The sequence below is a fragment of the Onychomys torridus genome, chromosome 8, assembly GCF_903995425.1.
Source record: "Onychomys torridus chromosome 8, mOncTor1.1, whole genome shotgun sequence".
NCBI classification, from domain to species: domain Eukaryota; kingdom Metazoa; phylum Chordata; class Mammalia; order Rodentia; family Cricetidae; genus Onychomys; species Onychomys torridus.
In genome coordinates this window covers 51,427,960-51,445,563 of record NC_050450.1, presented here as the reverse complement: position 1 = coordinate 51,445,563, position 17,604 = coordinate 51,427,960, and the positions used below count along the sequence as shown (strand labels likewise).

The window sequence follows — 17,604 nt, the reverse complement described above, 5'->3', positions numbered from 1 at the left end:
GTCGTGCCTGACATCAAAGAGTGGGACCAAATGAACAGTGCATTTCCTTCCAGGCCACTGACGGCCTGCCCTCTGGCTCCTCGCCCCAGCTCTGTTCAGTTGGCCGGCCCTGTAGACACTGAAGGCATCACATATTCCAGCTACCTGTAAGATGGCTGTGAGCTCACTCCTGAAGCGCTACACTGCAATCCACACCATTAACCGCACCTCCCCCCCAACCCTTACCACTGAAGCTCTTCACCTCACTTCCATTCGTGCCTTGAACCCATACCCAGGACCCACAAAAACCAGGGAGACACAGTGAGTTACTCTGATGTTTATTTTAATGTATCTTAGTCCACACAGTTGGTATAAAATCAGAAAAAGCAAGCAAAAACAGAAAGGTCTGGAGTCTTAGCATCAGAAGGGCACCGTATATACACCTACAGTTGGTGGCCGATACAAGTCATTGCCAGACAGTCCTTGGAGGCACAGAACACTCTAGACCCAGCAAGCCAGGGAACTCATAATCCCAAGGGTCTAGACACTTGTCCTGATGCTCCGACCGAGAGAAAACTGTGGGAGCGATGGAGGCTTTGAGATTTACTCATTGTAGTAATAACAACAGCCTAGCTAGGTACGAAAGCAGTTATGAACCGTTTACGTCACACACCATTATTCAGGTCTCCATCCTGCTTTATGTCATAAAACTGTTAATTGAGTTTCCAGTGAGTGGTTTAAATGATTAGTAATCACGAGGAATGGTAAATCCATAGCACCATTTCACAGACTCCTTGTCTCTGACTTCTCATTTAAATGCTTGGCCCTGGTACTCTGCCTGCAAGGACAAGAGTTCCAGAGTTGCCGGCCATATTTCTGCAGAGGGCTCTGGTTCAGGGCGTTTCGTCTGCGAGTGCTTAGGGCCCCACACAGCCATTCAGGCAGTGGGTAGTCCTGCTAAATGCACCAGGTCACCCACAGTGTGAAGGCCTCTGGCCATTTGGGGTGTGTCCCCACACTTTGGTTATCCTATGAGGTTGAGTGGGAGGGAGGTATCTGCTTTTGGATGAAAGGGACCACGTGGGAGTTCTTACTTCTGAGCAAAACAAAAGATGAAAACAAAACAAAAATAAAAACAAAAACAAAACAAAGATACTGAGCTTGGTTATAGTGTTAGAATGTAAAGTTCTTTAAGGTTCAACACGAGGCTGACAGTCAAACATAAAAAGCAAACAGTCCTATGTACATATATGTAAAAAGTGTTATAAATAGGTTTTATAAACCATCGATATTATATACATCTTCAATTGACAGCAATCCCCACTCGGCTGCATTCTGTTTGGTTGGACTTGAGTTTGGATTTGGGGCTAGCTCCTTTTGGTTTGTGGAGTTGCTTTTCTGGTTTCCTACCTCCCTCCCCGTGTACCCTATGCCCGCTCAGAGCCTCAATGGATGGTGCATCGGGCGCCTCATTCACGTTTCCGTAGGATCACGTAGATAATGCCACTGAGGAGGGCCAGGGGAAAGGCCACCCAGGCCAGGATGTAGGCGAAGCCATAGGAGTAGCCAGTGTTCACATGCCATTCGCTGTGCCTCACTGTGTAGATGGCCGCTGCACTCATCACGCAAAGACCTGGGAGGAGAAAGATAGCAGGTAACCGTGGGGCTGAAGTGCTCAGCCATGTGAACACCCATAGTGCTAGGCAGGGAGAATGTTCCTAACCTGGCTGGGCCTCCCAGCTCAGAACTGGGAGGAGACAGCTGGAATACACGAGTAAAAAAATGAACAGCTCCCCACACCCAACCTTGGCCACCCACACCAAGGCCTCTTTTGAGGACCCTCAACGGACTTCCTGCCTCATTCCTCTCTCTTTCCATCATCCTCTCCCAGGCCGTGCAAGATGGGACAGTGAGGACTCAGGCTGCAAGAGAAGCCTGCCGAGGTCTTCCAAGAAGTGGCTGGGCGTGGATATGCTTTGTGAACCTGTGACCCACTCTACACACAGGCCGTGTTGTGCGTGACCACACAGCAGTGAACTGAAGTGATACTGTACCACTGGTGGGGTCATGGAATAACAGAAAAGGCTTGACTCCCTGCTGACCACAGGGGACCAGGTTTCCTTAGTGATGCTATCCCGAGGATGTAGTGAGAAGTACCTAGGGGTGATACAGGGCATACGGAAGCTTGCAGTGGAGGGAAAGGGAGAGAAATAAGGACAGTAATGAGGGAGAGACTCAAAGCTGCATCGAGGGAAGACAGATAAAGGGAGCAGCTAGTTCCATTCCACTTTGTCTGCAGCTCAAAACAGATGGAAGAATATCAGACCCACAGGGGCGTCAGGCCACCCCAACTCTTTGGTGCGGCCACCATGCTCAAGTTTGACCACCTATGCCCACGTGGCAGTTGGTGTCCCTCCAGAGAGGGGTCCAGTGACATGGCACCCCAGCCTGGAGCTGGACAAAGCCAGATCTGTTCCCTACTGAAAGCAGAGCCTTTGAGAAGCTCTGAAGGACTATTATAAAGGCAGCAGCAGGCTGTGCGGGATTCATGCGGTCCCGGGGCTCCAGTCCCTGGGCCACCTACAGCTAACCTCGCTGGTGTTTGTGCTGTTGACATGCTGGACAGTTCCACTTTGTTTGAATAAACAGCAGAAGGGGGGTGATGTCACACCATCTACCCTGATCAGACTGTCCTTTGGCAACTCAGAGGAGAATATGCCCACTCAGCTTGCCCCCACTGGAAAAGCCAAACAATAGTCTTGGGACCTAAGTCCTGCCACTACCTACAGAAAGTGCAGAGACAGTAAAGCTGGCCGTGTCATGGGAAACCATAAGCCTTGCTGAAGGACAACAGCAGTTTGGATGTCCCGAGACACACTTGATGAGCCTCGATCCAGGGTCCTCAGTTATCTTGCTCTGTTGCTCCCTGGGCACCCACTTCTTGTTGAGAAACAGCAGGGATAGGGGTGTGAATCAATGGTGGTGTGCTTGCTGAGCATGTGCAAGGCCCTGCTCCAGCTTCCCAAGTGCGAAACAGAAGGAGAATACAAGCTAGGCCTTTGCGATGTAGGCCTATAAAGTCTCAGCACTTGGGAAGGCTGAGGCAGGGGGAGTTTTGAGTTCAAAGCCAGCCTGGGATATGCTGTGGGACCCTGTCCCAAGACAAAAAAACTAAGACAGGAAGTGAACAAGAAAGGAGGGGGGAACAAAAGGGGACAGAAGAAGAGAGAGGGATCAAAATGAAGTCAGGAAGGAAGGAAGAAGGCCCACATTGACCTGAGCTGCCCTTGGCCTAGGCTGATGAGGGCAGGGCCACAAGAAGAGAGCAAGGTACGGCAGAGAGCCAGAGGAAGAATGATGCTTATCATCTGGACAGGCTTCCTGAGGCAGGTCCTGGCCACAGGCACAAACGATGCCTCGGCAGCCATGTAAATCTGCGATGTCTCCATTCCCTGGCAAAGAGAAAACATCAGTCTCCGTCCCTGACCAAGAGTGACTCGCAGCCCAGCTGATGGAGATGTGTCATTCATGCACCTACTGCTAAGTGAGGTCCCCGGGAGAGTGCCAAGTTCATCCACAGGCCAAATTAAAGCCATCATGATGACACTGAGTATTCAATTCACGGCAGTTTATACCTGCCTCACAATGGCTGGGTCTGTCTGCAACAACCCTCTGCACATGCTTCCTAAAGCTCCCTGAAAGAGAAGGTCTCCGCCCTTAAACAGCAGTGACCAGGCAATCCTAACCAAGCAATCCAAACCCAGGGCCTACTGAGAAACGCTTGGTGATTGCTCATCAGCTTTGGATTCCTTCAGCACGTAAGGAGTGCTTACTATCTGCACGTGCTGTCCTAGACAGGGAAAGCACCAGGATAAATGAGACAAGGCTCCGACCTTCAAGGGCTGCCTGTCCAGAAGACAGCCATCCCTTTCAATATTAAATAATGTAGAAAGGAGAGGAACATCCCCAAGGCTGAGAGATTAGATGGGCTGAGCTCCATATGGCAGAATACAAGCCTTGAGGGCAATGGCAGTTCAGCTGGGTCTCAGGGATATGTAAGAGGTGGCCAGGTGAAGAGCAGGACAGAAACTCCAGGAAGAGGAGCAGGGTCAAAGGCTAAGATGGAGAGAAAGCATCGAAAATTACCAGCGGGAGGTGACAACAGTCTCCCAGGACAGGAGGCTGGACCTCATCCAGGGCAGCGGCAAGGGAACAGGGAAGGGGAAGCCCTGTAGAGGTCTCCAGCACAGCAGGAACATAAGGTCCTGGGAAGCCCCACCCCCACCCCCAGGCCAGATGAGATAGCAAAGGTCTATAATCTCAGCACTCAGGGGCTGTCACAGAAGGATCTCAAGGGTCAGCCTGAGCTACGTCATGTCACAAAAATAAAAACAAGGGCAGGAGAGATGGCTCAGCGGTTAAGAGCATTTGCTCTTTCAGAGGACCTGGGTTCGATTCCCAGAACCCACATGATGGCTCACAGTGATCTTTACCTCCAGGTCCAGAGGGGAGTCAATGTCTTCCTCGGGCCTCTGTGATCATGACATACCAGTGGGGCACAGATACATGTGCAGGCAACAACACCCACACATGTACAATAACATAATAATAACAAATAATAACAATAATAATAACAAATAATAACAAAAAGTTTCAATATAAAACCCAAAAGGGCAGAAGAGAGATCACTCCAACAGCTGAGCAGAAATGGTATTTAAGGGTGAGTGTGGGGCAGGAGGTGAGGAGGTGCAGGGGCTAGGTTTGTGCACTGTGCAGTGGTGTCAGTGAGGACAGAGAAAAGAACTGCCACAGCACCCATGGAGGATGCCACACCACAGAAGTACCAGGCTGTAGACTGGAGGGGGAGGAAGGAAGATGGAACAGAGTCGTCCATTGTGCATGCACTTGGGACCTGACATCTCAGCAGCTGGGAGACAACTTAGCAGTAGGTCTAGTCACCCACAGTCCAGACAGCAGTGGTGACATCCAACCACTGAAAGACGCCCCAAGACCTGGGAGGCCTGTGCAGAACATCTCCACTGCAGAGGCAGGGGAAGAAGCCACAGTGAGGCTGCCTAGAGGTGGACCCAGGAAGCCCACTCAGAATAGTTGAAGGCACAGCCCTGGCTCATCTCCTCACTCCCATCACCGTCACTAAATAAAATAAACAGGAAAGATGAGACTCACTCTGGAGTCCACTGCCTCTGCTATCTTTCCGTCCCCCTTAATCACAGCAACTGGGACCAGCCTGGCAGAAATGAAGCCACTCCAAAGAGACACCTGAGTCTCTCAGTCTGACTGTCAGACTGTTGAAACAATGGACCCCAAAGAATTTCCCTAGAAATATGCTGAGAGAAGGAAAGGGCGCTAGGAGGGAAGACCTTGTCTCCCAGAAAGAGATTTCACAGGGTTCTATCAACGTGTCAGAACATCTTACAAGATGAGTCTGAAACCCAGATAATGATGGGTGAGTGGTGGGTGGGGCCATACCTTCACTGGGGTTGCTTAGGTGTGTGCATTCATGGCCCTCTACTTGAACTTTGGATGTTACTTCAGGACCCAAAGACAGACTTGGGAGAAAGCAGCTTTTGATCTCTTTGTCCCTCTTCCCAATGTGGCCACACTGAATAAATCTCCTTTTTCTGCTTTCCACTTTTGATGTGGTCCTTTTGAAATTGGCTTCTTGAGGAAAGGTGGCTGGGCCTGACATGGGGCACAAGTTGTGCTCCCCAAGTTTGATTAATATACCTAGATATACTAGTTGATTTGTATTCTCCCTCAGGGACACAATTACCTAGGAAACCAGTGGTGGTTGAAGGTCTTCCATGTGCCAGCCTAGGGCTAGTTAGCTGCTGGACATTAACACACACAGCCCTACTTCTAACTTGGTGTCTGTGTGGTTTTCTTCATGTTCTCCCACCTAGTAAGCCTGATCCAACTCAGCAAATGTAAGGATAACTAATGTGTAGGAACAGTGGTACCCAGAAAACAAAAATAACATGAAAATTTGGAAGTGGGACCAGGACATTCTCCTCTAACAGGTTTAGAAGAATGCACAGCTCATGAGTGGGGCTTGCTATTAGTGAGAAGGTCTCTATTAACTTCCGCTTAATGTACTTGAGTGCTCTGCAGACCTGCCATTCACTGCCCACTGTGGTAGCCACACGAAGGTTTCATACACCCTGGCCACGAGGCTACTTTCTCCTTCTCTCTTCCATCTGCCTTCCCATGCACCTCCTTCCTGCCTTCCCTTCCCCAGCTGCTTTAGTTTGTCTGACTTCTTCCTTGATGCTCAACTGCCAACTCTCAAGTACGCACTAATTCTCACTTCTGGCCACACCACCCTCATCTTCTCTCTGGAGCCTACCTTCTTCCTGAACACCACAACCTGGGGGAAAGCTCACAGGCTCAACTTAGAACTGCCACCCTCTGAAAGAATGGGTAAAGCCCCGGTTCTTGGGTTTTTAATTTGAGTAGAAAGACCTGTCAGCAACTTCAAATGAACATTCTAGAGACCCGAGATTCCTACGAGACCGCCCTTCAGATCTTCTGGACTAGAGGTGACAATTAGGCATACAACGTTCTTAGGAAATCACAGCCACAGGTTCACTTCAACATTTCTAACTCCCCAGAACTACTTACTTAAATAAGGGCCACTCAGCTGACAACCCATGACTGAAAACAAGTCCTGTGAGAGATGAGCAGCTAGATTTGAAGGGCCTAAGGAAAAGCAACGCACATGCTTTCAAAGCCAGGGGTCTTTGAGGCGGTGTTCTAGAATGTTCACAATGAGTTCAGAGGAGAAGCAATGGTGTAAAGCAAGTACCACAGCAGACAGACTCTGAACGGTCAGAGCAGCTCTGAGAACGTCCGTGTGGATGGAAAGGCCTTAACCCAGAGGCCACATGGACCACCCCGATCCTTATCTCTGGACTTCACAGCTCTTCTCCTCAGCCTTTTGGCTAAGATCAAGGGTAGTAACTAGACTTTGTGAATTTGCACTAGGATGGAGTTGTAAAAAAGACCCTGGATAAGCGAAAGCAGCCATAATGAAGAGGAAGCAATGAGGTTGCAAACACTACTGCCCTGTAACTCAGCTCCACCCAGCCGGTTTTCAACTGAGCAGTTCTGCAGGGGCGGCTACTCATAGCTGATGCTTTAAAACCTACCAGTAACAAAAGGTGTGAATCTGAGTTTAGCATCCAGTGAAAGTCGGGTGCAGGACTGGGTGTGGGGGCACATCCCTCTGATCCCAGCCCTCAGGAGACAGACAGACTGGCAGATCTTCTAGAAAAGGTATTAACAGCCAGCCTCAGGCCATGTCTTCCTGTACAACCATCCACCAAGGACTTGGGGGTTGTTTCTAATCCCCCAAGGGCTGCTTCTGATCATGGGTGGTGATACGACCCCAGTGACATTCTCACAATAAACGTGGGACACTACATCTTTAGCTATAGGGAGGGCCAGAATAGGGAGGGTGTCGTGTATTCTGGAGTTTACCCTCTGCCTCTCACTTCTCTCCAATACCCTCCAGTCTTGGTCAATTGGCGAACATCAGACAGAAAGGTAGGTATCAATGAAGCAAGATACTGAGCAGACTCCAGACAGAAATGTAAGATATTTACCTCTGTGACAGACACTTCTGGGCCCTACACGCCATCGCACAGACCACAGGGAGAAGGTGGAAGCCTTTCCTGTGTTTGTGTGTGTCACCACAGTCTCTCATTTGGAAGCATTAGCACGGAATGCTGGTGAAGACAGCAGAGAATGCAGCAGGAATCCAAGTCCAGGGCAGTGTGTCTGTGTGATGATCTCTACTTACAGGCCCAGGACTCTCCTGAGAACACCCTCACCAGCACTCTGCACAGGGCCATGATCTAAACTGGGCCAAGACAGCTTCTTGGGTATCACAGAAACCAAAGGAAATAGTCCTCTAGGCTATCCTTGGCTCAGTGGGCAGCCTCAGCATTTACCTCTAAGGATGTGCCCATATCACAGCTTCATTCACGGTGATGGGTCCAGCATGTCTGAAGGCTTTTCTTGAGATCCGAAGACTCTTTCGTGTGTGTATCATTCCACAGAGTAGTGGAATGCTCCCAAGTTTAAATATACATGCACATGCAGCACACATACATACACACACACACACACACACACACACACACACACACACACACGATGAGGGTTGGAGAGAGAGAGAGAGACAAAGACAGAAAGAGAGACAGAGAGGTGGGGAGGGGAAAGCTTCAGGACAAATATCCTATAGTCCAATTCATCCAGTTTGCAAACATGGCAGTATGTCCTTCAAAAGGCCCATATTCCATATGGCCGTCACCGTCCACAACTTACCAGCAAGGATCTGGAAGAATCCAGTGATGTAAAAGCGGCCGCCTTTGGTGAGGGTGAAGAGCTGGCAGAAGAACAGGAACAGAGACAGGACGCTGAAGATGACAGACAGGACCATGGTGGCCTGGACAGACTGCAGCCATTCTAGAGAAAGGAACACTTGGTTAGACAGGCTGGGAATAGCCAGGGAAGACCTGCCACGGGGCACGTGGAGTCAAGGGGGCCCGATTCCTGAGACCCCCTAACCTGGTGGGAACAGTTCATTCTGCACTTTAAAAAGACAATCATCAAGCCACTTTTTCTTGTTGATCCATGGACATTTCTGGAAAGGGCTGTAGGAAAAGCATGTGTCACTAGAGTTTAGTGCCACTTAAAATATAATGAACTGCCTTCCAATGTTTTTGCCAAATGGGCTGCTTAAGGTAGCAGACAATTCGGGACTTGTATAGTCCTAAGCTGTAATTTTCGACCTTCACAATAAAAAGTAAAACATGAACAGTAAAAGCTGTAATTCACGCTTGGAACTTGGAGCTGCTCCTGGGCTGGCTGTGTGCAGTACAGTTCTCTGTCACAAGGGGGACAGCAGAAGCGAATAGCGGTGAGAGATGGCCCCTAGGCAGCCGCCCAGCCACCTTCATGAACAGAAACAGTCCATACTGCGGTGTGCAGGGTGCTCAGCTGCTGGGTAGCTTGTGTGCTGAACACACCTTTGACTTACATTAGTTTCAACTTATAGTGGGTTTACTGAGCCATAACCCCATGGTAACCAAGGAGCATCCGTGTGTATACGTGCTCGATGATGTATATAAGCCATTTCCACTGCTTCCCAATATTCAAGGGCATCTCCCCACATAGGTTTCTGAAGGGCTGTTGGAACCTCTCCAACTATATTCCAAAATAATAGTTCATAACCAATATTCAGTAGGTTAGCATCCCCCACAGAGAATGGCTGTTAAAGAGAGAGTGGGCCACTCTTACAGAAAGCAGGGAGAAAGTGCTAAAAATGTTGGGCACATCAAGTTCTCTGCCATTCTGTCCTTTTCTTAGTCAATCTTGACCATGGCCTTCGACCTCAGCAAAGAACTGTCTCAGTTCCGTTAAATTACCAGATAGCATCATGGCTTCCGTGTTCTCCCTGTGGTCAACCTGCCATGCTTCTGGTGGATCTCTAAACGTCCAACTGAAATCCAGGAAAGGGAGGGTATACCCAGGTCAACATCTGCTACAAGCTAATCTGACTCCAGAGGAAGTGAAGGAGGAAGCGGGCTGAGCTCCGTGTGACTGGGGGGCATGTACAGTGTCCACCAGATAGACTGTACCATGTCCAGACCCCCCTCTCAAAGAAGAGAACTGCCAGAGAGGGTTCTGGCTTCTCAAGCAGTAACTACTCAGTGTGCAATAACTTAAAAGTGTACACATTAGCCAGTGGCGTGTACTGAAAGGAAATCAAGGTGAGTTCAAGACCAGCCTGGGCTACACAGAGGGACCCTGTCACCCATGCCTAGCACAACATCCAAAGCTATGGACACTGGATGATTTATAAAAGCTAAGCACCCTTCACCTAAAAACCTGCACAAAAAGTGCTCTGAAATATGTAAATTAAAAAAGCCAGGATATTGCCCCAAGTAGAAAACGCCAACCAAGAAATGCTAACTTATGCACAAAATTATTAAACAGACTACATGAAACTCTTTTCAGGCTACCTACATCATAGTATACAAATTCTACATTTAGACTTGGGTCTCATGGTCAACACTGGATATATGCAAACATCAAAGATTTTGAAAACCTCAATTTTCAGTATTTCTGGTGCAGGACATTTTGGATAAAGGACATGGAACCTGTGATGACTAACTGAGTAAGATGGTCCTGTTAGGAGTTCTAAGTAGCTCAGGAGAAATCTTTCAGGTGCAGCCAGTGAACCACTTCCAAAGTTTCCAACAAGGCTTCTGCAGACCCACACTGGCAGCATTATCAGACAGAAGAAACTCGAGCTAAACTAATCTAGCTTGTTTATACTGAGAGAGATTTCCAGAGATGTTTGATGAGCCCAAGTGTCACCTCCCTCTCTGACAGGCCCTGACTCCAGACTTGTGCTCTTCCACCATAGCAATACATGCTGCTGCTTTCTCCAATTCCTTTTTCTGTTAAAGAAAGTAAACAATGTCTGAGGGGCCAGGAGCAGCCCCAATTTCAGGTCACACAACCTCCACTTATGTGTATGCCTCTAACGTTGGCATCTTCCCCTTACAGTGTGACTTTTCTGAAAGATCATTCTGCAAAAAAGCTGATGTTGCCATGGTACATTAAAACATCAACTAGCTCCGTGAGATGAAAGAGAAGCCACCACGGATCTAAGGTCTCAATCTGAAACTAAAGCTGTGACCCAACTGTGGCTGGGACGTGTCCCCCAGGGTGCGCTGTCCTAAGGGGCAAGGCTGGAGCAGGTGCTACCCTGGGTCCCTCTCCAGCTCTAAGATCTTTCACTAACAATGTGAATCACCGCTAGATCTCACACAGGATAAGACTTGAAAGCTTTATGTGTGTGAAGTTTATACAAGTAGGAAAAGTACCCTGACCTTCATCTATTGACTTTTGAACCCCATTATACATGAATGGTCTGACCCGAAGTTGGTTAGAAGTGAGGGATCGGGGAGATTAATTTAGCAAGCATTTGTTGAGCATCAACACTGGCTGTGGGGATCTGAAGATGAAGAAGGTGGTTTTCAACCATCAGTACAATAGATGAAACACATACAGTAAGACCAACTCTATCCTTGGCCATGAGTTCAAATTACTCACAGACTCCAAGTCAAGTCATTCCAGCCAACTGCCTAAGAGATTTACCTAACAAACAGCAATCTGAAGACAGTTCTAAAAAGAGACCTTAACTCTACAATAATCAAAATGAAAGATGAAGGACAGCACACAAGACAACAGGATTTGAGCCAAAATATAACAAAGGGGGCCAAAGAGAAGAGCTTTCTCCTTCCAAGTCTGTAAATCAGAAAGCTGAAACACAAGGTCAAGGTTATCCCTACAGCAGGCGCTGTCTCAGTGCAGCAGAGATACAGGAAATGTATATCCCAGTGATAAAAACTATAAACTATTTCCAAACCCATATGGGACAGCCTTACAGACTGACTGTGTATTAGGTATGGGGGGGGGGGGACATTTCAGGAAAGCAGGGATGATATAAGCATAAAATATAACTCAGAGTTAAAAATAAAAAAAGACAGCCTGGGCCAAGGCCGAGGCTACAGGTGGGAGCATAGTGCTTGCCTTGCAAGTACAATGCACACCCGCCTAGAAAGATAAAACAGAAGCCAAAATCAATCTGCAAACTTTAACAGAGGATTTAGATAATCCTTTAAAGAAGTGGAGACAAAAGGTAAAAATTTCATCAGCGAAGAACAACACTGAAAACAAACATGTCAGACCCATGAGCTGCGGCCAAAGCAGCCTTCAGAGGACAATGTCTGCCTCGGACGCATTTACTAGGAAGACACTAAAGAAAGGGGGATTGAGCTATCAACTCAAAAGACCAGAAAAACAAGAATGAAACAAATCCAAAATTAATTGAGTTAGTACAGATGAATGAAATTGAAAAAATATGACAACATGTATTTTTAATAAAATACCTGGTGGGGGGAATCAATATGGAATTGATCAACAACAATAACAAAAAAAGCAACATTTTTTTGGACAGAAACATTCAAAGCCGTAAGATTCCAATTTTATCAAAAATATGTTATTCTTGTCAGTATCTCAACTGGAACTTGACAAAATGATTCAAAATTTCACCTAAAAGATGACTGTAGCTCAGTTTACTGCATGCCTGCCCATGCTGTACACACCCCTGACTTCAGTCTGCAATACTGCACAAACCAGGCATGGTGGCTCATCCAAAGTTCAAGGTTATCTTTGGCTGCACAGCAAGTTCAAAGCCAGCCTGGTTTACATAACACCTTGTCTCAAATAGTTTTTCTTCAAAAAAAGAATAGAAGCAAAAAAAAAAAAAAAATAGCAGTTAAGAAAAAATTTTGAATCAAGCACAGTAACAAAAAATAAAAGGTCAACAACAATATAAAACAAAGGGAAGAAAACCAGAAAAAATAAACAAAAATTACCAGACATCAAGCAGAGACCTCCAGTGTATGTCTGTCACCTTACATGCTATTAGTAATATAACTAGTAATATATATCTATAATATATAATTAAAATATTTTACATGTAAAGCTTTTAAAATTTTAGCAAGTCAAACCTTATGTTCTAGTCACTGAAAGAAAATGTTAGAGTCGGGCAGAAGGAAGGCTTCTGATGTATAGACACACATTTAGTATACATTAAACATGGTCTGCAAACATAAGGAGGGGGAGGTGTCACCTGAAGTTGGGTCTCTAGCTCACAGATCCACAAGATGAAGCCACATAGATATGGGATCCACAAATGAAAACTATGAAGCCAGTAAATATATGAAGACACTTAACCCCACTAGATAACCAGGGGATGTATGGGAAACTCATGAAGAATGTGATGCCAGTTTTTAATCTACCCAACTGTCAAAAAAGAAGTTTTTAAAGATAGTGTCTGGTCTGGTGAGATGACTCAGCGGGTAAAAGCACTCAAAGAATCTGTAGTGAAAGGAGGAACCAACTCCCCGAAGCCATCCTCTCACTTCCACATGGGCATCATGACATGCGAGCCCCAGGCACTAACAACAAATAGAATTTAAAGTCAGTCACTTCACCTAAATCAACATGATACACTGTTTGCACAGCCCTTCACACCTACAGATCTGAAAGAATCTATGTACATTTTTCAATGTTTAAGACATAATGACTCAATAATTTAATATCTGTTATCTGGAAGTAAATACTTGAACATATACTCAAAAATATACTTAAAAACTTCATCAGCAAAGAACGGCACTGAAAGTAAACATGCCAGACCCACAGGCTGTGGCCAAAGCAGCCTTCAGAGGACAATGCCTGCCTCATACGCCTTTACTAGAGAAATACTAAGGAGAAGGGGGTTTAACGGTCAACTCTGGAAGCTGCAAAAACAAGAATGAAATACATCCAAAATTAACTGAGTTGGTATAAATTAAGGAAATCAATCAGGAAATTCAACCAGGATGCTCCCAGTAGTGTCAGTACTATGGTTAGGAAAAACGAATCAGTGCATCTCCCTATAATGTCTTACCTACAGTCTCCTACAACAACGAACAAGGCTATCTACCTACAATGGACCTGCAGCACTTGAAAAATGGCAAATTAGACAGCAGCACCTTTTTAAGACCTCAAGACAATAAGGAGTAAAATGTGCACACAGCACAGGGCCATTATGTACACGTACCAAATGACAGGACTTGCTACAGTGCACGCCCACCAAAAAAAAAAAAAAGTCTGTCGATCTGATGCCCAGGGGGCCTCCAGGAACTTCAATCATAATGAGGGGGAATTTGGTCAAAAATCTTTTCACTGGATCTGTATCCTCTGACTTTTTTTTTAATAAGAAGATCTGTATCTGAAGCTATCTGAAGCTTTCACATCCATAGGCTCAACCAGACAGGCCGAAGATGCTTTGCAAAGCTCTGCCTGTGGTGTACATGCACAGCCTTCCCTTACCCACACCCCCGAACAATACAACACCAACTATTTACACAGGCTTCACAATGTCCCACTGCTAAGCTAGCCGAGCAAACAGGAGGATGTGCAAAGGTTACACACAAGTACTAACTACCTTAGTGAATGTGAGGACCTTATGTTTATGAGGAATGGGGCATTAGGCTGGGAAAAAATCCACACTTCCTAAGGAAAGGCAGCTTCACATGTATTGTGTGAGCATTTAAACACACAATTTAAAACACAAGTTTAAAAACTCCAAGGCAAAGAAGATATGGCAGTGTCAGTAGTAAGGGCTGGGTTTCCAAACCTTGAAAGAACTGCAGGATTCCTGGGCATAGAGAAGACAGACCCTCTATGCACCAAGTGCCATCCATCAGGCTAGCTAAGGACAGCAGAGGATAAGCAGGGTCAGGCCTTGGAGAAAGCAGCCTTCATGACAGTTGCAAGGCTGGCTCAGCCAGCTGCCTGCTCAAGGGGAAGCCTACAATGCCCTAAAGGGTTTGTTCAGCTACCCTAATGTTTCTCCCCAGCCAGACTCCTTCTCAGACTTAGAACAGAGAAGTGGCCAGGGCAGAAGGTGCTTAAGTCCATGTGAGAACAGGCTCAAGCCATGATGAGCACAGCCAGGCTCTCCCTAGCAGTCATGTGTATGTGCTCTAACTGGAATAGCCCTGAAGTCGCTCTGCTGGCCACCCACTTAACTTGCCACATGCCTCTTGGAGAACTGAATTATCCTTCTTTAGCTTGGCTTACTATCCCAGATCATAGGGTTGCAATGATTTGGACTGATGTGAAAGCTCTGTTCAAGGAGGGTGCAGAAGTTGATCCAAGTGGCTTTGGGGTTCAATCCCATTGGAAGGAGAGATAAGGGAGAGAAGGAAGGAGAAATGGGAAGGAAGGAAGGAAGGAAGGAAGGAAGGAAGGAAGGAAGGAAGGAAGGAAGGAAGGGAGTTTTAGGAAAGAAAGCCAACCCCACTCAGACAGTGCTAGCAGCAGATAAAGAACCTTTTTTTTTTGAGCTGAGGATCGAACCCAGGGCCTTGTGCTTGCTAGGCAAGCACTCTACCACTGAGCTAAATCCCCAACCCATAAAGAACCTTTTGTTGTTGTTGTTGTTCTTTGGAGCCTGTCCTGGAACTCACTTTGGAGACCAGGCTGGCCTCGAACTCACAGAGATCCACCTGCTTCTGCCTCCCGAGGGCTGGGATTAAAGGTGTGAGCCACCATCCCCTGGCAAGAAAGAACCTTTTATGTTGTGACTGGAGGCTCCATTCTAGGCGCCTCCATCTGGGTCACACAAAGCAGTGCTGTTCTGGGGACCAAACGCCACGGAACTGGTGTGATCGGGACACCAACCAGAACTCCAAAAAGCATCCTGACACAACTTTGATGTCGCTGTGTTTCTCTTCCCCAGCACAGCATCACTGTAAAGCGTCAACAGATGGGTATCTGTCTACACAGCAAGCTGACTGCAGTGAGCTGGCAGATCAAGCTTTGGAGGTCACTGGACCTCGGCTGTGACTACTCAGCTGCCTTCTGTAGGACAAAGTCAGGGAGAGCGTAAATCAGTGGGTGCGGCTGACTTAGCCAACAAACGCTTCTTTAGTGAATCAAGTGGTGGCTTTACTTTGGCCTCCAAAGCTAGTGTGCCCACTTTTGCTAGAGCAAAGTAAGAGGCTGGTGATGGCAGCAGAAAGAAACGGAAGTCAGGGAGAAGGCTGTCCATTTGCAACTTGGGTTTCCAGTGACCTGCAAAGGCTGGTATTCCAACAGTGAACAAGCCTCACTGTGGCAATTCCCTGCTCCCCGCTAAATGCAAGCCTACAATAATTGAGTATATAACCCAAGGAAACCTCTTGTCATTCTCCAGAGCTCACTTAGTAGGGAATGCAGACTGGATCCCCGGAGAACGTCGTTAGAATTCTAGGGGCCAGGTCTAAGCCAATCTCAACCCTGGGTTGCTGAATCAGAATGAAAAAGCCTGTACGCTCTCCACAGACCTGCTGCCTCAGTGAGACTGCTGCCAGGTGCCAGGGCTACAGACAACTTTCTGTGCTGGGTTGTGGCTGTAGACAGGCCCATCCCCCAGAGCCCACAGGGGATGGCAGAGCTGGCTCACCCAAGCTTCCCTTCAAGGTCAGATTCCTGCCCAGAGCCAGCTGAGCAGAGAAGGAAATACATCTGCCCCCTCGGCTATATTCTTAGCCTAGGGCCTACAGTCTAGATGGTTAAGGGCTCAGAAAACACGCACAGTTCATCTGCCTCCGTCATTACCAGCCCTGAGCCAGCCTCTCCCTGACCTCTGTTTCTCCCTGGGCAATTTGTGAATGGTTTTCTGATTCAAGAGAGAGAGCTCACCGGAGTCTAGATGTAGCTGAGTAGATCGGTGACTTGTTTAGCCTACTCAATAGTATGGCTTTGTTCTCCAGGACCACCAAAAACAACCCATAAGTAATAAGTAGTTCTGTTGAAAATGTAAGGTAGATAAGAAAGAACACGAACTGGAGAGATGGAAGAAAGCCATCAGGGGTGGTAAATCACAGAGGCAGGAGTTAGTGCCTCCCACAGGCACAGTGCTGCACTATTTTCAAAGTCACATGACAGCCCCTAAGAGCAGGACCCCCACCCCCAAATCTCCAACCCACCACCATCACACAAAATCACCGTTTTCCTTCTTTCTCAGTATGAATGCCATTCCAGAAATAGCTGGATTTGCAAAGCAGCCTCCACTCTGAACAATGTGGCCTCTGCTTACCCTTCGCCCACCAGCTTGGTGGCCCAGAGTCCAGTGTGGGTCCTGTCCCAGGGGCTTCCACCCCTTCCCCCAGCAGTTTGAGACCAGAATGGGGGCTCAAGCTAACTTTGCCCATGACCCCTGCAGCAAGTCTATCAACAGAAAAGCAAGGCAAGGCCCTGGGGCTCAGAGACCATGGAGGCTCACCTCTCCTGAGGCCTTTTCAGCCGATAATTAAGGAGGTGTTTTAGTGGGAGCAACCTGCAGCTGGACATTAGTGAGCACAAAGTGCTGGGGTGGGTGGGGGGTTTGGAAAGAATCCTCCCATCCAGGGACTCCAATGACACGATAGCATGTTGACTGTCACTAATCCAAACATCCAAAACGTTCACAAATCTGGAACTTGACACAGTGGAAAGCTCTTCACCTGACCCAAAGTGATAGGTGCACTGAATATATAGACGTCTATCTGCAGGCTACGAATATCAGCTGTATATAAATACATTTCCAGTTTAGACTTGGGTCCCTTGCCAAACATGACTAACACATATGCAAGTGTTCTGATGTCTAAAAACACCCCAGAGGCGTCTCAAGCTGCAGACCTTTTGGATAAGATGCTCAATTCATGCAAGTACTCAGTTACCTGCACTCCTAATGAATAGGTTTGTGGAAGACACAAACCAGTCTCTCAGTCTCAGTCTAGTTTATGCTCTGACACCCATGCTCTTCTGCGCACTGGGTCTTGGATTTGCACAGGGATCCCCATGCACTCACTGGGGTCCCTGAGTTCCTTGAACAGAGGAGGGAGCTTTTGGAGGCTTCATCTGTACCTTGTTAAAAAGCCGGGGAAACAGGAAGATCTGCAGAAAATGTTTATCCTGAGACTCAATCCACAAGTCGATACCAAAAAGGGG

General features: G+C 47.2%; 1 protein-coding gene across 4 annotated transcripts in view; it reads right to left on the bottom strand.

The window, feature by feature from the left end:
* Positions 1–301: 301 nt before the first annotated feature.
* Pmp22 (peripheral myelin protein 22) overlaps positions 302–17,604 on the bottom strand; it is a 31,759-nt gene continuing 14,456 nt past the window's right edge. For 3 of the 4 annotated variants that reach the window (XM_036198355.1, XM_036198353.1, XM_036198356.1), the window contains exons 4-5: positions 8,329–8,469; positions 328–1,612 (exon numbers count right to left, since the gene is read on the bottom strand). In XM_036198355.1, coding sequence (XP_036054248.1) covers positions 1,449–1,612; positions 8,329–8,469 — 305 coding nt within the window. In that variant the 3' untranslated portion in view covers positions 328–1,448. Of the gene's footprint in view, positions 1,613–8,328; positions 8,470–17,604 lie in introns of all 4 variants that reach the window. The other variant, XM_036198352.1, reaches the window with a different exon arrangement.